Here is a 24368-nt window from a genome sequence, read left to right as displayed (position 1 = left end):
TATGCAGTTATTTAGTGTGCCATGTTTTAAATTTTCTTTCATTTACGTAAGAAAAGATGCATTGAAGAACATAGAAGGTGGCAAACTGAAAATACCATCACAAATTCATTTACATGCATTTATGCATTTGGCAGACACTTGTATCCAAAGCAGCTTACAGTGCATTTAAGCTGTACACTTTTATGTTTTTATTTGTATGAGAATCAAAGTCATTACTAGAGTAATGCTCTACCAATTGAGCTACAGATTTTTTTTTAAATATAAAAACATCAGCTTTAACAGAGGAAAACTACCAACATGACTGTCTGTATCCAGAGATGGTCTAGTGAGGATGGGGCAGGATTTAAAATACGAACAAAAAAACAGAAACTACAGATGCACATTCACGAGTACAGACACTGTAAAAAATCCTTGTTGGACTTAAATATTTAAGTTGAATCAACTTGAATTTACAATTAATTTCAACTTTCTTCACTAGTGAGGAGTTGCTATAAAATCTAAAAATTAAATTTAAATAACTTTAATACCCATCACAATCTTAATTTAACTCCTAACTAGCCAAGAAAGTAAAATTCAAGTAGATTAAACTAAAAAAAATTAAGTGCAACAAGGAACATAGTGGAGTAGTGACGAATGCGGAAGTGCAGACAGCCAAACAAAACGACAGTCAGGAAATACAAAATCTAAAATGGGCATTTAAAGGGGATATTTTTTAAGATAAAAAAATAAATCTTTGGTGTCCCCAGAGTACATATTTGAAGTTCTAGCTCAAAACATCATATAGATAATTTATTATAGCATTTTAAAATTGCCACTTTGTAGGTGTGGGTGTCTCCTAAGCAACACCAAAGAGTATTTTTACCTTAAAATAATGTTTCCAAAAAAGTTTCAGTCGTTCATCCACTCGAAAACACGGTGGACGGCACTTTCACATTTGCTTTGCAGCCCTCTATCGGCCAAAACCGCACTAAAGAAGTTTCCAACCGTTGGGTCGCGTTCCTGTAGTTCGAGTGAAAACTACAAACACTTGCTTTACGGCAGACCTACAATCCAATCAGAGCCAGCTATGCTGCAGTAGGCTAAATTATTTACGACAGTGGTGATGGACAATTACGCTTCTAACCTGTAGGGGGAGCAAAGGGCAAAAATTCTTTAGTGTTGCTTTAAATGCAAATGAGCTGATCTCTGCACTAAATGGCAGTGCCATGGTTGGATAGTTCAGATTAAGGGGCGGTATTATCCCCTTCTGACATCACAAGGGGAGCCTATTTGCTTGCAGAGAATGGTTTACACCAAAACTAAGTTACTGGGTTTTTCTTTTACACATTTTCTAGGTTGATGGAAGCACTGGGGACCCAATTATAGCACTTAAACATGAAAAATGTCCGATACGTCCCCCTTAAAAAAAAAATTTCAGAGGATTTCGATATTAGACAAATGGATATTGAGATTGTTGCCCAGCTTTATATGTTTGAAGCAGAGTTCATCACTACACCTCAAATGCTATGTCCCACGTCATACGTTGGAAACACACTTGTAAACGCACCTCGGCCGTTACCGGAAGCTAGTTATTTTAGTTTGTAGGATTTAAATATTGATATTTTTCTTACAAAAATCACACTTATTGCTGTCAAATGGCCTCTTGGATTACTTCTGTAAAGGATGGGTGGACTTTTTCGAGATTCAAGTAATAAGCACCATTTACTACCATTATAAAGGGCCGTTCCTAAATATAACAATAAATATAATGTTAACTATATTAGCGTCCACATTATAACGATAACTTTATGCTAATTCGCTCACACGTGGGGCACTTGCACAAATACTTGCATTACCTTTTATTGGATATTTCTTGTAATTTAAACCTTTGCAATTGTCACTGAATATGTAAATATGCTGTTCTTGTTGCATTTACACAGCGGGTAACCAGCAGATGTCCTCAACATGCTACGTTTCGTATAAGTCTAAACAGTGAATGTAGTTTGTTTAATCTAAGTTAATATCTTACCTTTTGGCGTAGTCAGTGTGGTAGGAAAAAAAAATTACGTAGTGAATTTCACAGCAACTGCATCAGCGTTGGATACCTAAATAGGTAATTTAATGTTATAGACCTCCGCATTGAGCTTTTCAACTGTCATTCAAGTTCGTGTGCACTTCAAATAGATTTGATTGGCTGTCAATTGTTTATTGTTAATCAAGTGTGAGGGGGATCGCTCAGAAAGTGATCCCAACGATATAGTTCCTTGTATCTTTATCGTTATAGTTATGGTGTGAACTCCGCTTTTGTCTTTGATAAAAAAACTATACTTTTCAAAACTATTTTTTTATAGTTATCGTTATAAAGTGAACGCCCCTTAAAGCTTTGAACAGCCAGCACATTTTCTACTATACGTAACTCTGTTTGGGTTTAAACTCTGATTTTGTCTGAAAAAAGGTAATCATATACATTGACGGTGGCTTAATGGTGAGTAAATCATAGGGTCATTTTTTATATTTTGGTGAACTATCTCTTTAAACGGTGGAAAATGGTCATATATTACTCAAATTTGTATGTTTTCCAGCAATAACACTAATTAGGAATATTATAAGTTCACCTCAGGGAACATAATAACATAATAAAAAACAGAGTATTTAGTGACACCATCAAAATAAGTTCTAATGCCATGATTAAGTGTTTTAGCTTTCTACATGCAAATTTTGAATGTGCGATTTCATTATATCAGACTACAATCTACTGTTGTGTATTTTTTTACATCTATTTGCCACAAAATCCTAACAAAATCTTCAGCAGTGTTGCTTTAGAGCGCATCAGATAGAATTGTATTTTCTGGTGCGGCTCTGCTACGCTCAAAGCCAACGTATGCTCTATCCGTACCGCAACATTTGCATGCGTTTTGCCTGTTTGTGCTAAACTGAAACGTCGTCTGATGCTTGACTGAGCATCAACTGTTTCAAGCTAAAGTCAGATATGGTCAACTTCAGCCTTTAATGTAAGTGGAAATTTCCATCTGCACTGTTTACGGGCCCTGGGCTGTCACGTTTGGCACCCCCTAGCATCCGAAGGGGACCACAAGATCACAGTTAGGACAGAAGTAGGTCATGTTTTGAATGCATCCTCCATCTTAATAGAACAATGAACTATCCATGTGTCTCTTGACCCGAAGGTTAAAAGAAGCTGTCATCTGACATATGCTTCCTATCTGTCACCAGCCATATCAGTTTAGTAAAAGCAAATCGCTGTTGCGTAAAATGTTCACAAACATTCCTGACGGCGATGATGTTACATTTGATTGATTTTAGGGCTGCGGGACTATGAATAGATTATCAAGTTAAATGATACCTGAAACATGCATAATTTCATTGTTAGACTGCTTGAAACTCATTATAAACATTAATCATTTTTTTAACCTTAAAGAGACATAAAACATTTTGTCATTACTCACCCTCAAGTTGTTTTAAACCTGTATACATTTCTTTGTTCTGCTGAACACAAAGGTAGATTTTTTGAGCAATGTTTTTGAACACCATTGACTTCCATAGTATTTTTCTTTCCTACTATGGAAGTCAATGGTGCTTCTGTTTCCTGCTTGATTACAAATAACTTCCTATACAAAACAAATAATGGATACAGGTTTGTAAATAATGACATAATTTTCATTTTGGGTTAAACTATTCTTTTAAAGCTATGAATACCAAGTTTGTAGCACCGATTCTTTTAATATTAGCTTAACACCAAGTTTGTTTGTACGGTCAACTGTGGGGTTTCAAGGATATAAATGTGTCTTGCCAAAATGTGAGACAAGAGAGACTGATGGCTTTAATATCACCTCCACCGGCTCAATTTGTACCAGGATGCCTATGAAATGGCCAATCTAATCGCATTGCGCCAAACCACAGTGTTTTATTGGCTCACGGTCAAACTTAATGTGGGTGGTCTTCTGTGTGGTTGTCAAGAGTGCGCGTACAGCTTTATCTAAAGGACACTGGAAAAACGCACAAACCGGCAACCGCATAAGCAGTTTTGAACAACATAAAAACAAAACGTGCGAGAGAGGTGCTTGACCTTATTACAATATGGTTGCCTCGTTTTCGCTTTAAAGCAAGTGGTTTGCATATTGTTTGAAAATCAATCAAACGCACCTGGTCGAGTGACTTCTCGTAAAAGAAACAAAACCTGTCTTTTGCATATTTATGGGTTGACACGAGCACAGAGTATGTTGTTGCAATGTGTTTACCAGTTTGCATGTGACATACGTGGGCTTGGTCAAATCATTGTTTATAAAATCAAAATTGACAAAATACAAAAACAAAGGCTATATTTCACGTGAATTGCTGGGTTAAATTACTAAGTTACTAAATTAATTACTTATTAAGTCTAAAAATGTTGACTAATTCTAAATGAGACATAAAGGCTGTGTAATAAAAATCCACTTTTTTGAGTTATTTTCTGTGTTGTGTTGCAACAAAATATGTCCCCATTTATCTGAATTGTAAATCTGGGCCATGCATTATTTGTAGCGTAGTGCTGGCTGGCCCACATCACAAATGATTAAAACCCTTAGGCAGCTTCACGCTTGGGCCAGGTGTAAGTATTGCCTTAAAGTCAGCACGATGTTGTTTTCCAATGTGTCCATTTTTAGCAAATTTTAGCCACTGTGCTGAATGCGTTTTTTTTTTTTTGTTATTTATAAACGAAACTTCAGACATGCTTGATCTGTACTGTATATGAAGAGTTTGGTTCCAAAACAAAATAAATCCATTTTGACTAATTTGGGTAAAAATGTGTTTTCTATATAAAGATGAAAACCACTATTTTCTGTTACAAACTTTCACATAGCATCTTTAGGTTATAAAAACATAAAAAATTCAAATCCATAATTTGATTTTCAAAGATTTATTATAAAAACTATGTTTATTTTTCAAAATGCTATGAATCTATTGAATCAATATATAAATGTGCATTTATCTTTGCCATAATATATATTTATTTAGTTGTCTAGTGGTATACACGGATTAAAAAAAGAAACAATGGCATTAATCAAAACACTTACTTTGTCATATTAAGACCACTGTCATTGCTGCGGTCATGCATGAATTTTTTTGACAGCGATCAGCTGTAAAATGTTTTGGTCCTGCTCGATTTTCATTGGCTTCGAGTAAAATAATGAAAAGTTTTTTATAAGATCCCCTGGGGTCAATGTGTTAGCATGACAGAAGCTTGATGCTGTCGTGTGAGAACAAGCAACAGCCGCCATTTTTTCTTTGCCCGAGTGCCTCTCACGTAAATTATTCGATTTTGATGGCTTATATATTTTTCACCCCCACAGAAAACGGCCACAGGTTTATCAATGCCATCAAAAGTAATATTTTGTCTTTGTTTGTTTGTCGATCACGAAGTACAAAGTAGATGAGGAAAACTAGGATTCTGTGTGTATTCAAAGCACCGCCATAACGGTTTACAATGCGTGGAATGGTGCGTTGTGATTGGTTAAGCGGATTTATTGCATTCTCCAGAAAAGGAGGACTGGCATTTGTCGCAGTTTGGAAAAAAGGGAGAAAAATGACAGAATAACACAGTGGATATCGGATTTTGTGTAAAATTAAGAATTTACTTTTTTATACGACCAGATACAATATAGATTTCGGTGGTAACTTTTTTAATGGCATTTATCGAATTTTGGAACCAAACTCTTCATGGGCCCTATTTTAACGATCTAAGCGCATTGTCTAAAGCGCGCGGCGCACGGTCTAAATGGGCGTGTCTAATTCCACTTTTGCTAATTTAATGACAGGAAAAATGGTTTGTGCGCCGAGTGCAGGGTCGAAAAGGGTTGTTCCTATTCTTGTAACAAGTAATGGGTGTGTTTTGGGCGTAACGTGCAATAAACCAATGAGAGTTTTATCTCTCATCCCCTTTAAAAGCCAGTTGCGCTGGCGCTATGTCTAATCCCTATTTAGATGATGGAAGAAGACCCCCAATATAAGATTAATGTTAAATAATTGTCTTGTTTTCACTATTTCACACGTATTGAAATTGTTATTTTTTTTTATTAAAACCTTTAAAAGCTGTTTTCTTTCAGTCATGGAAGTAAAAATAGCAGGCTTTTAATTGCTGTAAATGTATTGATATCCTACATAATCATTGTAATCACATAAAATAATTTGCAAATATGCAAGATTAGGTTTGTACTTTAAAAATACAAACAAGAGATAAAGAATTTACAAACGTGCGAAGAGCCGAAGCGTTTCAGCACTTGAACAGCGCCATGTTTTTTTTAAACATACTTAAAAAAGGTTCTCATGTCACCATATCCACAGATACAGAGTCATCATGTACAATAAATCCGTGGGAAAGCATTTAAAACATTTAAAAACAGATGCATTTGTTTAAAGCAAAGCATTTATTTACTTACCAGGCTACAGGTGAAGCAGCTCTTTACGCCTTCTAACTTCTCATAATCGGTCCTCATTTATGTCCAAGAGACTCAATAATAATTTTTTTCATTTTAATCCTTTAATTTTAATATTTAAAAGCTTTTCTGTGCTGCTGCGCATCCGTGTGTGATGAGCAAACCCGTGTTGCCGTCCATTTTATAGGCGCATATTTCTAACGCGCTCATTAAATAACAAAAACAATATTGCGCCATAGACTTTAGACCAGGTTTTAGTTGGTCAATGGCATAGTCTATTTTAGTTGCCTCAAAATAGCAACGCGCCAACAATGCGCCTGAACACACCACGTTTTCAGACCAGAATGCCCATGGGCGCAACATTGGGCGCAAATGCATTTGCTATTTAAACAACGTGGCACTAAACGTGAAAATGATAATTGCGCTGGGTTAAAAATAGCAAAAGACACTTGCGCCGGGTATATGTTAGGGCCCCATATATTTTTGTCCATATATTGGTAAGCAAACCAGAGATTTGTGCACAATTTCAGAAATAAAGGTAAAAAAGTTGTTATTTAGGTACATACTGTATATGTACCTCTGAGGTACCAGTATGACCCTAGTGGTATCAATTTGGCGCTTTTCCATTTTTATAGTACCCCACATGTTGGGTCGGGTCAGCTTACTTTTGGCGCCAAAACACTGTAGATCACTGATTGGTCTGAGAGAATCGTCACTACCAGCGTCATTGCTAATGCAAGATTAGCTTTTGGGACGTACCTGTATTGTGGGTGGAGTGCGGTGTTTTCTCGTGGTGGTGGACATGGTAGTGGTGGTCTCAATAAAGGTGGTGGACATATCTGGGGGCAGCGCCGTAGTTCGGGCTGAACCCGCCGAAGGAACCTCACCCACCAGGCGCACGCTTCCGTTGATTCTGATGTTGGGGTTGCCCTGAGCGGCCATGTTGAGCACTTTCAGGCCGTTGTAGTAGAGACCGGAGAGCTGGCCCTGAAACGGCCTCTTGCGATCCGAACCCCCGATTCTTATCGTGGCCTGGGTGTTGAATATTGTTAGCTGCCGCCCTGAAGATGCAAAGAAAGATCCAGAAATATTCATTTGTACAGGCTGAACCCAGATATCATCTTCGATAACATAATTAATAGCAATTTTGGACACTTAACACACCCAACCACGAGACAATGGATGCATTGATTTTTTCAAACTTAATTTTTCTACCATGAGATGTGTCGTAAACATTTGCAAAGGCCAGACAATAAACCAGACCTATTACTTCTCGCTAAATGCGTCTGGCTACAAACCCGCGAGGGCTGCAGTAAGTTTTGATGTAATTGTCTCTATAAGAGATAGAAACTTTTTTTCTCAGGCACATGAAATATCAAAATGATTAAAAGCCAGAGAAATCGGTCTGATAAAGATTAAAACAGCAGTGGTTTGTTGTTAAATTAGTTAGTAATAAAAGTAAGCTATTGTTTTGACTTCAATGATAAGGTATCTAATTAATACACTGTCAGAAGAACGGCCAAAAAATGTTTCCAAGCTGTCCCTAGGACAGTAGCCTTTATAAAGGTCAGGTATTTACAATTTAGGTACAGATATGTATACATTTGGTACCAATATGTACCTCTAAGGTACAAATATGAACTCTTTTGGTACAACAGGGCTACTTTTTAAAGGGGTGACAGATAATTTTTAACTATTTTTCAGAAAAGAGTACTTTTTCTGTTGCAAGGGTGGTACCCTCAAAGGTTCATTTGGTACCTTTATGGGTATACAGCACATCGAAATGTTGTACCTTTAGGAGTACAATATTATATCCTTAAAACCTATCATCCTATCTTAAAGGGATAGTTCACCCAAAAATAAAAATAATGTCATTAATGACTCACCCTCATGTCGTTCCAAACTCAGAAGACCTCCGTTCATCTACGGAAACACAGTTTAAGATGTTTTATATTTAGCCCAAGAGCTTGTTGACCCTTCAATGAAAATCTACATACGGTATACTGTCCATGTCCAGAAAGGTAATAAAAACATCATCAAAGTAGTCAATGTGACATCAGTGGGTCAGTTAGAATGTGTTGAAGCACCGAAAAATACATTTTGGTCCAAAAATAACCAAAATTACGACTTTATTCAGCATTGTCTTCTCTTCCGCGTCTGTTGTGAAGCGTATGTGCGAGACTAAAGTCACGTGACTGCAGTGACGCGGCCGATGTATGATACGGCTGACGTGTTATCTGGTGCGCCCCAGCTGTATTGTTTTGTGCGCACGGGCTTCGTTTACAGTCTGAGGGAAACGCACGCTGTACGTTTGAAAAAAAAACTTCGCAAACATTTCTGAGGATAACACGTCATTCTCGTCACGTGACTAGTCTCACGCTTCACAACAGATGCGGAAGAGAAGACAATGCTGAATAAAGTCGTAATTTGTGTTATTTTTGGACCAAAATGTATTTTTAATGCTTCAACACATTCTAACTGACCCACTGATGTCACATGGACTACTTTGATGATGTTTTTATTACCTTTCTGGACATGGACAGTATACCGTATGTAGATTTTCATTGAACGGTCAACAAGCTCTTGGGCTAAATATAAAACATCTTAAACTGTGTTCCGAAGATGAACGGATGTCTTACGAGTTTGGAACGACATGAGGGTGAGTCATTAATGACATCATTTTTTTTTCGGGTGAACTATCCCTTTAAGGAACAATTTTGTACAAGTTAAATTTTACAAAACTATTAACTGTACATTTAAAGGTACACAATAGATCATTAAGGTACAGTAAAATTCCCCAAAAGGTACTATCTATTGTATTATGTTTAGTATAAAGCACCTGCAAAGGTAAAAAACAGAACCTTAGTACCACCCCAGTGACAGAAAAGGTACAGTTTTAAACCCTGTTTTCTGACAGTGTAGGTGTGAAAAAAAAATAATTGCAGCATGACATAGATCACAATAATTTGGAAAAAAAATATTTCTGGTTAAATAAGTGCAAAAATCATCCCAACTACTGCTGAAATGATTACAATAAAACCGTCCTAATTTTGTGGGTAATCTCAGTAATTATAATGAGCTGGACTCGTGATGACAAGCAATTAATGTTTGAAACAATTATCTGCCGTCTTATTCATCCCAGATGATATTTCCTGTGCTGTCACAACCCGCTGCTTGAAACAGGAGTTTCATTGATGTTGTATTTAAATTTATGTGTCAATTAATTTGTTTTAACATTTACATTTAAAACATTCAGAAAATGTTTACAAGGCCAAAAAAAAATCATTGAACAATGCATATTCTAATTTAGTCTAACTTTAAGATCAAGACAAATACCTATAAGCAAACCTTCTTAGAAAAGGCAAAAAAGATACAGATAATTTAAAAATAAAAATATATATGCTCTTAATTATTTTAATATAAAGTAAACGTAAATGAAAATACACGTAGAAAAAGAAACATATAAAAACGGGGAGTTACCTTTCTCCTGAAGCCACTCCTCTACGGGCCGGGCATATTTGAAAGGAATTTTCTTATTTGCCATTTGTATTCTCTCATTATCGCTGTTACCTTTAAAGTTTAAAAGACAGCAATTTGGACAATATTTAACATGGGGTTTAAACACTTTTAGAGATATTTAGTCAATTTATGTGTTATTTCAAATGGTTCATTTTCATATTCAAATAGTAGCTAATTTAAATGTTTTGTCTACATGAAATACTATTTAAACTGAGAAGCTACTTAATCTTCTCTTGTAATTAAATCAGCCATTACCAGAGTTGACAAAAACATATTTATAATTAAAACTATCGGTCCGTCTGTATAAGACACGTAATGAAAGCAAGCAGATTAGCTGCCTCAGGTCAGTCCATCTATCTATCAAAAGATGACAAGTCGCTCTCTTGCATGCTTCACATGATTACATACACATTTATCCGCTGATTGCTAATGATGCCGGTCGAAATGTTGTATTTCTCACACAGTAAATCACATCAACAGTCATAATCACAAGGAAAAACAGCCAATCATGGAAAAACAAGAACTAGACAGCAGCTGCTTCGGGTTTCAAAAGCCACGGAAATGATATCGTTGTGAAAACATGTTTGATGAATGAGCTGGGACCGAGTTGCAGCCCCCCTTCCTCGAGAGATGCGTCTGTAGATGTTTGTTATATATCAGGCCTAAAGAGCTGATATTTCATACTGTACCATTGGGGGTTAGCGGAGACAACAGGATGCATGGGAGAGAGGGAATATGGGTGTCATTTCAGGAGGGGAGGCTAACAATGTCATGCTGTTTCGACAGCGGCTGCGAGTGGCAAGGGTGTCGCACCGCTGCGGGTTGTCACGAGAGCAAAATTTCAGGACTCTGAGGATGTGTATGCTGGGGGCAACCCAAAAGGGGGCTTTGTGTCTGGCAGGGTTGTCTTCAGACAGCAGGAAGTACAACCAATATCCTCAAAACCAAGAATTTGAGTCACACAAGCCCAGCGGCATCTGAGAGTTAAAGGTATACGCACACCAAAAACAACAACAACAACGGATAAAGTAAGGAAAGAACTGGACAAAGATGAATATGTTGTGCAATTCACTTCATTTACTTGCCATTTTAACAAATGCTGTGTACATTTCACCCGTTTATCGCCTCTGACATTTCAAGTGCTTCACAATGCCATAAAAGTACTTTTTTTTCTGAACATCCAAAAAACCTTTGTTTCATAAAATGTTTGTAGTGAAAAAAGGTTCTTTAGACAATAAAAATTTTTAAAGGGATAGTATGGACAAAAATCTAATTTACCAGATTATTTTCTTACCCTCAAGCCATCCGTCTTAAATATTTCCAAAGTTTTTTATACGAACACATATTCAGATATTTCTGTAAATCTCCTAGCTCTTCCAATCTTTATAACTGATAAATAAAGGGTCCAGCTCCTTCAAGTCCAAAGAAAGGGCATCCATCCTTCGCATTAATAATCCACATGGATACAGGGACATAAATGAAGGCTTCTGAGGGTAATTGATGCAATTCTGGTAGAGAGATATTCATATTTAAATCTTTACAAACGAAAATAACTATACACACTTTTCGTAGTGACGTATGACGAATGCGGAGGGCGAAGGGAGCGAAAACAAAAGTAGGGAGCAAAACAACTCTTGTCATACGTCTACGAAAAGTGTGCACTGATAATCTCTTCTAAATGCAGAAGAGTCTAATACTGCGTTCACACCAGCTGCGGTAGAGGCGTCAAGCACGAGTGATTTAAATGTTAAGTCAATGTAAAGACGCGTTTAGGCACTTCTGGAGGTCTCCCGGCGCAAAATGAGGCGTTCAGCACGACACGGTAGACGCTAATCCGCCTCATTTGCGTGTCTAGTTCGTGCGAATGGCGCGAATTGAGCATTGCCGCGGGAAATGTCTGAGTTGAAAAATGTAAACTTTGATCTGACCAGAAAATCGCGCCGTGTTAACCAATCAGGAGCTTCCTGTAGAAGTGACGTGATTACAGGAAGCGAGCGAAGTTACAGAAGCCCCTCCCTTGATGCAAATTTCCATGTGAATGTTTTGAATTTCATGCGCAAATGAAGCGAGTAAACTCAACATGTTCAAACGTCCAACTACATGCGAATAGTGCGTTTTTGCCACCTCTACCACGTTTGGTGTGAATTAGGGATGCAGCAATACAGTTTGTCCACGGTTCAATACAATTTTCGGTTCTTGTCCACGGTTTTCGGTTCAGTTGGCTTGGCCTATTAGAGTGTTTTAAAATTATTCTACGCTTGGGTAACTGGAACAGTGAGATGTTAAGAAGCAAAAAAACTAGTTTTACCTGCAATTCTCTTTATTTTATGTAAATGCAAAAATCATCTCACACATTTCTAGTTTATTGAATAATATATATAAACAATATAAGATATAATTAAATAAATATATAAAAAAAATCATCCCATTCAAACTAGGGAACACGTGAATTCTTACATTTTAGAAAAAAATAAACATATGTAAACATAAATTGACCATTTTTTATACCTGTACTTATATATACCTGTACTTATATGTATACTTGTACTTAACTAAATTAAACTTTACATTATAAATGAAGGCTTTACCTTACTGCACTACTGTTAAGTCCAACATTATTCTATACTGTGTAGAAACCAAAAATGCGTTCCTCAATCAAGATTACTGGTGGGATTTACGTTAGCATCATGCAAATTCTCTTCTTGATTTAAACTTTTTCAACTTGCGCGCAAGACGTGTCTGAGGCAAATAACGCACGTTTGCTGCAATAACAAAGCCCAATTTGTGCATTTCACAACCGCAATTCACATGCGCGTATATATTCAATATTATATTGAGAATTGCGGCATCCCTAGTGTGAATTCAGCGTAAGATGGCGGAAATACCGGAAGCTAGAGTTATTTTCGTTGGTAAAGTTTTGAAACTGTGTGAATTACTTTTGCGAAGGATGGATGGACTTTCTTTGGACTTAATGGAGCTGGACCCTATATTTATTCGTTATAAAGAAGATATCTGAACATGTGTTTGTATAAAAAATTATGGACATATGTAGCTCAGATGGGTTGAGGGCGAGTAAATCAGGGAGTATTTTTATTTTTTGGTCGAACTATCACTTTAAGAAAGAAATGGTTCTTTTGAACTTTCGACTGAATGGTTCTTTGGGGAACCAGAAAATATTCTTCTATGGCATCGCTGTGAAGAACATTTGTAGCATCTTTATTTTTAGAGTGTATTACAATGCCTCGTTTCAGCAGCTAATCACCATTAAGTGCGCCTAAGTAAGAACAAGAGGATAAAAGCAGTAACTTCAGGTAGAGTCACTCTTACCCACGACCCCACCTGCAATACTTATGTTTCCGGGCCTGACCCTAAACATGTGCCAGCTCCTCAGATGGATATCAGTAAGCACTGCTGTTGCAGGTGGCCTGTAAAGGGCTCTTGTGGGAGGTCAGTGTGATGAGAAGAGGTGCGGTGCGCACTGAACAGATGGACAGAACAACTGGGACACTTATTACTATCGAAAAATTGAGTATAGCAGACTGGGGCCATGACCTCTCTCAGATTTACATGCACCACACACAGTTTCCTTCATTTCCCATTTTTTCCTTTAACATTTTAAGTGCCCAATTTTTTCTTAATATAAAATGTTTTTGCCCTTGAAAGAAAAGAAACTCTAGAAAAAGGTTTTACTGTTGGCTGTACAATTTAGCCTGATGATGTATCTCATTAAAGATGGGCTTGTTTAGAGCTCCCGCATGGTTATAGGACACTGGATCCTAAAATAGACTCGCTCTCCCTCTCTCTTTGGTGACTCAGAGACAATGGTTTTACTTTTTCTGTACACTTCCTTGCTGTTTCCTTTCTGTAAAATGTGAGTTAAGACTGGAGACCTGGCACATGTTAAAAACTGGCAGCGCAAAAGGTTGTGGGTTCAATCCCAGGGAACATATAAGGAGGTTAGATGAAAGAGCTGCTAAACGCCACCACCGTCCAAAAATTTTATATTAACTGAATGCTCAGACAGTCTAAATGTTGCAAGACCCGGCAGCACTCTTGGGCCAGTGCAAGCGATACAGTAGCCTATCTGTACAGACGTGAAGCTAAGATGGATCCAAACAGTTGCTAGGTTTGTATAAATGGGTCTAAAAGTTGCTAAATGTAGCAATAAAGTATCTAAGTTGGCAACACAGTCGCTGAGTTGGCAACACTGCTTTAGCCAATCTCCTTTTTTGAGAAAGTAAACCCCACCCATTGATTAACATGAATTTGAATACAAATTGAAAATGAAAACGAAAATGAAAAAGAAAACCAATAAATAAAAGAGAACATAAAACTAAAACTTTACATTTTAATTTTGTTCCTATTATTGCTTCAGCATGAATAAAAAGCCTTTTAAAAAATTTATTTACAGATTGGTTTTTAAGTTTTTATTTTAATATTGGCAGTCTTGCCTCAAGATTATATGTAAATGTAATGTCAAATAATCAATTTTATTTTATTTTTCAATTTGACCGGAATGATGCTTTATCACGTTGAAAATTAAATACTTTAATTTAATGTTTTAATTTTAATTTTATCATTTAATTAATTAATTTAAAAAAAGACCAAAAATACCTTCCATAGACATACTATACGCTCATCAAATACTTTTGTGTCAAATCCTCTTAATCCTGCCCTCAGGCCATTCAGAAATACAGTTTATAGGTAGAATCCATTAAAGAGGACATCTTCATCTGACTTTTTTCATGTTTAAGTGCTATAATTGGGTCCCCAGTGCTTCTATCAACCTAGAAAATGTGAAAAAGATCAACCCAATAACTTAGTTTTGGTAAACTATTCTTTGCAAGCATGTGAAAAAATAAGTCATTGAAATTTGGCTTCCCTTGTGATGTCAGAAGGGGATAAAACTGCCAATTAACCTGCACTATCCAACCACAGCACTGCTATTTAGCGTAGAAATCAGCTCATTTGCATTTTAAAGGACACACCCAAAAACGGCACATTTTTGTTCACACCTACAAAGTGGCAATTTTAACATGCTATCATAAATTATCTATATGGTATTTTGAGCTAAAACATACGTACTCTGGGGACACCAAAGATTTATTTAAAAGTCTTGTGAAATGTCCCCTTTAAGAGTCTGATAAAAAAAAGAATTTTCATTTACAAGAAATTATGTCAGACGCACTTCAATCTCAAAACTTCATATATGCTGATGTAATGTTGCTTTGGATAAAGTGTCTGCCAAATGCATAAATGTATACATTTAGTCACCTTCCCACTCAGTCCCTCTAATCTAAAAATAATGCTATAATATTAATAAAGTAAAACTATTGAGATGCAGTTAATCTTTCTCTCCCCTTTTAAGTTTATCTAAGCATTACAAAAACATTATGTACACTGCACAAAAAAATTTTAGGAGCTTTGTTATAGTTATGTTTTTTTTGGAAAGTGAAGGTACTGTAAGGATAAAGGAGTTCCTACTTCACAGACATTCGTGGATTTGTGTCGCTTTGATCCAACAGTACAGAGGCCACGACACCTTTTCTCACTCCTGAGGACATGAAAAGCTCTTTGAAAATGGAAACAGCGGTGTGAGGTGTTAACACGGCACAGGATCACACGTTGCAGGGAAGTTTTCCTCCTACTGTGATAAACTTTCACAAACACATACAAGAATGCGCGATATCTGTGCATTTTAATTCCCTTTAGCTCCAAATTTGCAGATCCCCCTTCAAAAAAAAAAAAACGTCATGTTTAAATGTTTGAGATGTTTTATTGAAATGACTTGTTTTGATTAGTGAGATGTGATAGGCATGGCACCCTCTTTGAGGAAAAGAGTGCTAATAACAACTCTAAATATTTCACGAGAACCTTCTCACTGTAAACAGATCACCGCTGTATACCAGCGTTGTTGCGTGCCGTTGTTTTCTCTGCAGAGTGATGAATTGCTATGGAGCCGAAAACAAATATAGCCTATTGCGCAACACAGATTCCCTTTCCAAGTATTATTTAAGCCACCAATAAATAAATAAATCACAAACATTATCGTGTTATGTTGCCCAGTGACGAATGATTTCCATTCTGTCTCTCTTCTCGTAAACTATTGCCTAAAAATAGACACTAACTTTGGGAGCCTTGTGTGACCACAATAAGAGTTGAAAGATAGCGTCTGCGGTTTCCCGCATTGAACCTCAAGTTACTGTAAGTGAAGAACTGAACGTGTCGCACTGTCTGCACACTTAATACACCTTTAACCCTGACAAGGAGAAATTTGGAAAATTTTAAACACTTGCCTCGTGGCCCATGTCTCTGTCGAATTGTCTCTCTTGCATCACCTCGCTTTTCATAGCCTCCATCCAAAGAGGCTTTCTGCACATTATCTCGCTCCAAACACATTCCAAAACAAGAAATGTGACTCCAGAGGATCGTCCCTCAGTACCCGAGGAGACAATGAAAGTGGGGACGTTTATCCGGCCATCCTTGGTGGTTTCATTTAATCGTGGGATTAGAAAGACAGCTCATATTGAAAGCTTATCTCCTTCCCCCTCTGGTGAGATTTATAAGGGCAACAGATTTTGTTTTTGATACAAGTAATTGTATTTGGCTCGTAGGGTACACGAGTATCTATTTCGCGCGTTAAAAACAGCCTTGAATCTTTCCTGATAAAACATTCTTTTCATTGTCAAAAATGCAATCTTGTCTTTTTGTTTTGAGAGATAATTGCCTTCTTGCGGCCCAGTCAAGCAATACAAGCGTCCTTCCTTCAATATTTTCACACTTAGAAAGACTAAGGATTCCTTATCATAATTTGCACATGTTATGATAAGGCATCCTTATTCATTTTGAACCTGGAAATTCTAAAGAAAGAACCTGTGTAAAACCTGGAAGATACTGCGATGGGATGTTTTCTGATAAGAAACTGCTATGGGATTTTAAAATATGCAAGGTCAAATCATTGTAGATGTTATTTTGCTCCTGAGTTGTCTGAGTGTTTATTTTTTAAAAAAAGTTTTTTTAAGGTTTAGACTTCCAAACTGCTTTCTGATTAGATGTGTTTAAGGAAACATGTTAGTTCATCTTCTGTGTTTCATACTGTATGAGTCCTCCTAAAAAAAGAAAAATATCTCAGTCATGTTTAACGGGTATACAAATAACAAGTAAAGCTATCCAGAGCCATTGGGACTATATTTACTGCAATTTACAGTAAGGTAAGGTGAAGTAGGCACATAAGTTGTCATTGGTGTGGTACCTTTTCAAAAAGTACACTTTTGTACCTTAAAGGTGCATATTGTTAGCAAAATGGTACATATTAGGACCTTATTAATAGGTACAGGTACAGTACCGTCCCAGTGACAACTTTTGTACCTATTTTTGAGAGTGTATGAGTTCTCCTTAAAGAAAAAAAATGTCTCATACATATTTAACAGGTATACAAATAATTAGTAAGGCTGTAGAGACTAGCAAAACTATTAGGAGCAGGTGGGGCTATTTTTACTGCAATTTACGGTAAAGTACAATACGTACAAAAGTTGTCACTGGCGTAGTAAATTTACGTACACTTTTATACATAAATGGTGAACATTGGTACCTCAAAGGTACACATTGGTACCTTAGATGTCCATACTGGCACCTTAAAGGTACATATCTGTACCAAAATGGTACATATTAGGACCTTTTTAAAAGGTACCGTCCCAGTGACAACTTTTGTACCTTGTTTCTGAGAGTGTATGAGTTCTCTTAAAAGAAAAAAAAATATCTCATACATATTTAACAGGTATACAAATAACTAGAGTAAGGCTGTAGAGACTAGTAAAGCTATTCGGAGAAGGTGGGGCTATTTTACTGCAATTTACGGTCGGTAAGGTAAAGTAGGTACAAAACTTGTCACTGGTGTATTACCTTATCAAAAAGTACACTTTTGTACCTAAAAGGTGCATATTGGTACATCAAAGGTACACACTGTTAACTTAGATGTACAATACTGGCACTTCAAAGTTACATATCTGTACCAAAATGGTACATATTAGGACCTTTTTAAAAGGTACTGTCCCAGTGACAACTTTTGTACCTTTTTTCTGCGAGTGTAAGAGTTCTCGTGAAGGAAAGAAAAATGTCTCATACACATTTAACAGGTATACAAAATACTAGTAAGGCTGTAGAGACTAGTAAAGCTATTCGGAGAAGGTGGGGCTATTTTACTGCAATTTACGGTAAGGTGCCAAAGTTTCTAAGAGTGTATGAGTTCTCATGAAAGAAAGAAAAATGGTATATAATAACTAGTAAGGTTGTTATTAGAGACTAGTAAAGCTATTCAGAGCAGGTGGGGCTATTTGTACTGCAATTTACGGTAAGTTACGGTACAGTAACCTGCCTTCCTTTATCAGCAATAAGCCATCAAACCTCAATCCCAGGTGGAAAAAGGTTGTAACAAAAATAAGGTTACACAACCTTACTGAAAGGTCACTAAAACATTCATGAGTTCAGGTCAAAATCATTAGCCATTTAATGACATTCAGGCATTAGTAATAAAGTGGTGCGACATGTTGTAGGTGCTTGCAGAACATGCTAATTTGGCATCAAACCGCTGCGTTGTTTCTGCAACGTGGCCATATAGGACCCTATAGCATCATTTCTAAGGTTGCTGTAGCAACTACAGGCATTAAGCAGCATGAGGTAACCACATATGATTACACCTGTGAGCTCTAAGCTATACATTTCCATCCAATCACACGTAATAGGGGAGTGTTACAGCTTTAAAAAAAGCTAATGCCTCTGCACTTAATATATTCAAAGGTGGTTTGCACAGAATTGCTAAGAACTTTTAACAGAAGAATAAAACAGGTTGTTTAAATAAAAATAGCATTTTAACTAAAGGCTGAAAACTTTATCCGTTTTGCCATTCGTTTACATGACGACATCTTTTTGGTGGCATTATATTCCAAACTTTTGGAAAAATGTTTTAAACTTCGTATAAAGTATAAAAACTCAAATTTGTAGAGATGGTGATGTTATGTGTATGCGTATTATGCTTTCAGACATCAGGTGACATCGGCAACTACTGTCCTGAAATGCATAATACAGAATTTTCCCGTTTTTTGCGAATCTGCATGAATGGGGAACATTTTAACAAAATTGTCATCTATGCAAGAAACTTTTACGTATTTAGTACATCATTGTCGTGTCCCATTATTATTGTACCCATAGTTGTGCAAATCAAAAGTATTCTGATGATAAAAACAAATCTGCACCAACAGCTCTCAAAATGTGTGCAGGAAGGAACGGGAAATGAGTCTCTACCAACAGCGCTGATGGCACGAAAATGACACTCTGATTTGACTGAACTACAGCAGTCTGAATCGCTCTCAGTGCTACAGCAAAACAGCAGGACCCACTGCACATGTAATCGTCTACCATTTTCCCTACTGTCATTGGCTATTACCCAGCCTGGCTCCAAAGCTGCCAAAGCAGACACAGGGGCATCAAAAAGCCCCTGCACAGCCATACAGAAAGAACTCATCCATACACCAAGATATGTAGATACGGAGACACACTGTTGAGCCATCATATTGTGTACATGTGTGTCAAAAATGATACAACTTTCCCTCCGTGGTCCTTTGTATAACCCCTGTCCAACGAATACGGCTGTCTTACAGACGTAGCGTCAAGTTCCCGTGTGATTGACAAACCCTGACATTTCCTGCCTAACTGCAGAGATGTGTGGGAAGGTTCGGTATACGGCAGACTGAGTGATACAGATGTGGACTGATTTTAAAAGCTTTGCTGTCCTGGTAAGATTTTTGCTAAAAAAAAAACATTTTACTACATCAAAATCGAGCAATGTGAATAGAATGGGTTTTAGTTTTTGTAAAAAATAAACATATGCAGTTAAAACATATTTATTAACTGGTTACATGTAAAATTTCTAGTTAGGCTTAATTTAATTTCTGTAAATGAGTAGGGGAGAGCGGGGTACAAAGTAATGCTTTTATTAGAATGACCTTTTTTACACAATCAACACAAACATCTCTGCTACAAATGAACACTTAAAATTTGTTTGTGGGTCCTACCAATATCATACAATTACATTGAAATTGACAGGAGTGCAAATGTAACAACTTACCCCTTAGGTGGGGTTCATTGTAACAAACAGATGGTTTGTTGTAACACCTGCTAGAAAATTTTGTTTATACACAAATAATTCATTCAATAAATTCTGCCTATATACTAAAGGTGGATATTGTTTATATATCGGTCTATAATAGATAGACATCCACACATTCATTCATCCATGATCCTTCATCTAACCATCCTTGTATTATGCATCAATGCATAGAAATATTTTTTTTGAAAGGGCTGTACAATTAAAACATAAAATCATAATTGTCAGTTATTTCCCCTGATATTGTATTAAAGGATGACTCAATTTTCTTAAATAAAAAAATAAAAAAATTCCAGATAATTTATGTCATCCAAAATGTTGATGTCTTTCTTTGTTCATTCGAGAAGAAATTATTTTTTTTTAAGAAAAACATTCCAGGATTTTTCTCATTTTAATGGACTTTAATGGACCCCAATACTTAACAGTTTTAATGCAGTTTAAAATTGCAGTTTCAAAGGACTCTTAACAATCTCAAACGAGGCATAAGGGTCTTACCTAGCCAAACGATTGTCATTTTTGGCAAGAAAAATAAATATGCACTTTTAAACCACAACTTCTCGTCTTCCTCTGGTCCTGTGACACGCCAGCGCGACCTCACGTAATACGTCATTACGTCAAGAGGTCACGGATGACGTATCGAAACTACGCCCCAGTGTTTACAAGTGTGGAGAAAGAGGACCGTTCCGACGTTGTCGAATGATAATAATAAATGTCTTTGTGTCAGTTTATTGTTTAAAATGGTCCGCAAATGTGCGTTTCATACATGTAACACGTGACCTTTCTACGTCATTACGCAATTACGTGAGGTCGCGCAGGCTCGTTTTACAACCGGAGGAAGAAAAGAAGTTAAAAGTGTTTTTTTTCTTGCCAAAAACGACAATCGTTTCACTAGATAAGACACTTATGCTTCGTTTGAGATCGTTTAGAGTACTTTGAAACTGCAATTTTAAACTGCATTAAAACTGTTAAGTGTTGGGGTCCATTAAAGTCCATTAAAATGAGAAAAATCCTGGAATGTTTTCCTCAAAAAACATAATTTCTTCTCGACATTTTGGATGACATGGTGGTGAGTAAATTATCTGGATTTTTTTTTAAGAAAATTGACTGATCCTTTAACAGTTATCATTTTGATTAAAAGTATTTACATTGTTTTCATTTCATTATCATTGTATACCCAAGGTTTAATTTTCATTTTACATTTAGTTCCACGCCTCCAAAACACTCTTTGTTCAATATCAACGAAAATACATCAACACTTTTCACAAATTCCCAGGAGATCACCTTCTGACAATATAAAAAAAGACCAATGTGCAGATTGCTCAGGCCTGTACAATATGTAAAGTAGCCGTGTTACAATTAACCCCGCGTTAGTTTGTGCCTCGCACACCCCTAAGTTTAATTATTAGGTTATTCTTCTGGATTCAACTTTTCTTACAGGCACTAAATGACCTGAGTTCAGTGAATGATTATCCCGTGTCTATCTCCAAATCAAGCTCAATAGCGGGTCAGCCAGACTATTGTGTCAATGATCAATCTTGATTAAAGATCCAGATTCGCAGGTTAACAAGCCTACATCAGACACACAGTTAGACTTCAAATTTAAAGGACAAAACTATAAATCTCTCTGGATCTCCACATAATTCAGAGCTATTAGAGAAACGTGTGAGGGATGCATTTCAACAAAGGAATTAAGCCTCCATCTGTTTACTCTTTAAAATCCCCTCTAAATGCAAAAACTCATTAAATCTATTATATTTCATGGACTTTCAACGAAGTTGAGGTGACACGGCCATTCTAAACATTTGGTGCTGCTTTTTGTATTAACCAGGTGTATTTTAATGCGAACCGATGGTCGTAAACACATTCGGATTAAATCAGATTTAGAGTAATACATGTTATTTGCAAAAATGTCTTGCATTTGAATGCGATTAGCCAATCAGTAACAACGCAGCATAATTCCTCATAAGACTTAGCATCTGCTGTGTTCTAAATATAACGTCTTGCATTTGTTAGTCCACGCTAGGGGAAGTTACCGTGTCTTAAAAAAACGAAAAACTGCTTATCTGACTCAGGCAGTAAGTTAGCAAACTACATTTGCACTCTATAAGTCCATTATATGTCGAAGTGAAACGAACGAGAGAAGATTGTGCTGATTTTCAACTCCAGACTGCAAACGCCAACCGAAATAATAGAAATGGTCAAATTCCCCTTCAGCATTTTCTGGAAAAATCCAGGCAAATCCAGCAAGTAGCGCATATCCTGGCCTGCGACCAACAAGTAATACTACCGCTTTATGCTTACTCATATTCATTAGCTGTAACTGGAGGGTGAGCGAATTAGGGCATGCGGTGACACAAACAAGCGCAGCACAATTTATTCTCAAAGTGACGGTTGGCGTAAAGTTCTCGGAGTATTCTGCACATGGCCTCGGGTTACATTGTAATGACAGTCATAAGCTTTAGGTGCATGTGCTCGTGGCCCTGTAGACATCTCTGCTTGACCTCTTGGGACCCATGAGAGATAGAGAGTGTGCTTGAAAGACACAATGAGCTTCCTTGCCCCCACTATTTGTATGTGCTTAGCACAGCAAGGTAGGGTTTAATAACTTGGCAAAAGCACAGCTGTGGAAACAATGCAGTGTTTAAAAAAATATGTTCCTGGACCTTAACTCGTGTTCACAATAAAAAGTTTGTGGATTCAAATATACAAACTGATTAAATTAATCTCCTGAATGTACTATGAGTCAATGAAGCATGTTAGATATAACTGATGCCAGATCATTAAATTAATTATTCATAGTGATTTATTCTGCTTGTGGTTTCCACACATGAAGACATTTTTCAGGTTTTGTCCCTAATATGTCATGTATGTAGAATTGCGTTCTTCTGCATATTCAGCATATTGGTTGTGTAATAAATAACTGTTCAAGGTGTCGTTGTTAAGATTCATTCGGGCACCCATTACTAATTCAAAAGCTCTACTTTGGAACTAGTAATGATAGCGTGAGCTGAAGTCATTAGAGTAACACAGATGTGTGTGTGCAAATGATAGAGATTGCCTTTAGTGCCTATAAAATGTGTTAGGCAGTGGTGTTATATATGTGTGTAAAATAGAAAAAGTATCAATGCACAGACATTAAGTAATTTAAAAACATATAGTAATTAGCCACTTTTCCTTGCAATTTATGCATTTGGCAGATGCTTTAATCCAAAGCGACTTACAGTGCAATAGGTGCATGCATTTTATACAGTACATTTTATTTGTGATCCCTGGGATCGAATCCATGACATGCATTGCTATATTAAATACCAAATGAGCTACAAGAACACTGGCTGTATAACTATTAGCTATAATTTTTTTTAGAATTAATTTGGCAAAGTGTTATTAAACTATAATGCTACTAACTAAATGTCTAATAGTTTCAGAAAAAGCATGTTATGTTTTAGTGTCATCATGCATTGTCTTTTTATAAAGTTATGAGGTATATACAAACTTTTGAATGAAAGGACAAGTATTTCTGATGCCTTGCAATATCTTGAAATGTTTAAATTTGATGTAGCTGTTCATCAGTTCAGTCACTGATTCAGTAAAGATTATAATCTATCTCTATTATACTTTTTTTGAAAAAAAAAAAGAAAAAGACATTTCGATTGCAAAAAAATTGCAATTCTATGCACAATTATTTTTACAATCATTTATTTTTTATATAGGCCTACTGTACATATTTTGAAGCATTTTGCATGTTTATTTAATAGCATCATGATTAAAACGGCCCGATTACCTACAGAGATTGTTTTATCAATATTTGCAAATATGCAGTGTAAACAATCTTTTTTGGTTAAATCAACTTAGATTTACCAGTCATGTCAACTTACTATTATTATCTTGACAAGAGATGAGTTGCTACAAATTATAAAATATAGTTGCAAAAAGTCAACTTCATTTTATAAGTATAACAACTTATCTGTAATTATCACAACCGATCTATAGTCAAGATAAATAATACAAATGTGAAACTTGCAAATTAGTTTTCAACAAAAAAAGTGAGGCAGCAAAAAAAAAAAAAATTACAGTGTGTCATTCCTGTACCACAAAACCAGTCATAAGGGTAATTTATTTTAAAATTGAGATTCATACAGTACATATACCGGAAAGCAGAATAAATACGCTTTCTATTGATGTATGGTTTGGATAGGACAATATTTGGCCAAGATGCAACTATTTAAAAATCTGGAATCTGAGGGTGCAAAATAATCTAAATATTGAGAAAATCGCCT

At 36.4% G+C, this 24368-nt stretch overlaps 1 protein-coding gene across 14 annotated transcripts in view; it reads right to left on the bottom strand.

Annotated features, from left to right (window-relative positions):
* The window catches only part of nrxn3a (neurexin 3a), a 375985-nt gene that overhangs the window by 46170 nt on the left and 305447 nt on the right, over positions 1–24368 (bottom strand). For all 14 annotated transcript variants that reach the window (XR_010525159.2, XR_010525160.2, XM_065244835.2 and 11 more), the window contains 2 exons: positions 9891–9980; positions 7170–7471 (listed from right to left, as the gene is read on the bottom strand). Coding sequence is in view for 12 of the 14 variants with exons in the window: in XM_065244835.2 (XP_065100907.1) it covers positions 7170–7471; positions 9891–9980 (392 nt within the window). In the remaining 2 variants the exon portion in view is untranslated. The remainder of the gene's footprint in view (positions 1–7169; positions 7472–9890; positions 9981–24368) is intronic.

This window comes from Paramisgurnus dabryanus, chromosome 17 (genome assembly GCF_030506205.2).
Source record: "Paramisgurnus dabryanus chromosome 17, PD_genome_1.1, whole genome shotgun sequence".
Classification (NCBI taxonomy): domain Eukaryota; kingdom Metazoa; phylum Chordata; class Actinopteri; order Cypriniformes; family Cobitidae; genus Paramisgurnus; species Paramisgurnus dabryanus.
Note: the sequence above shows the minus strand (reverse complement) of the source record. Positions and strands in the feature narration are given on the sequence as shown.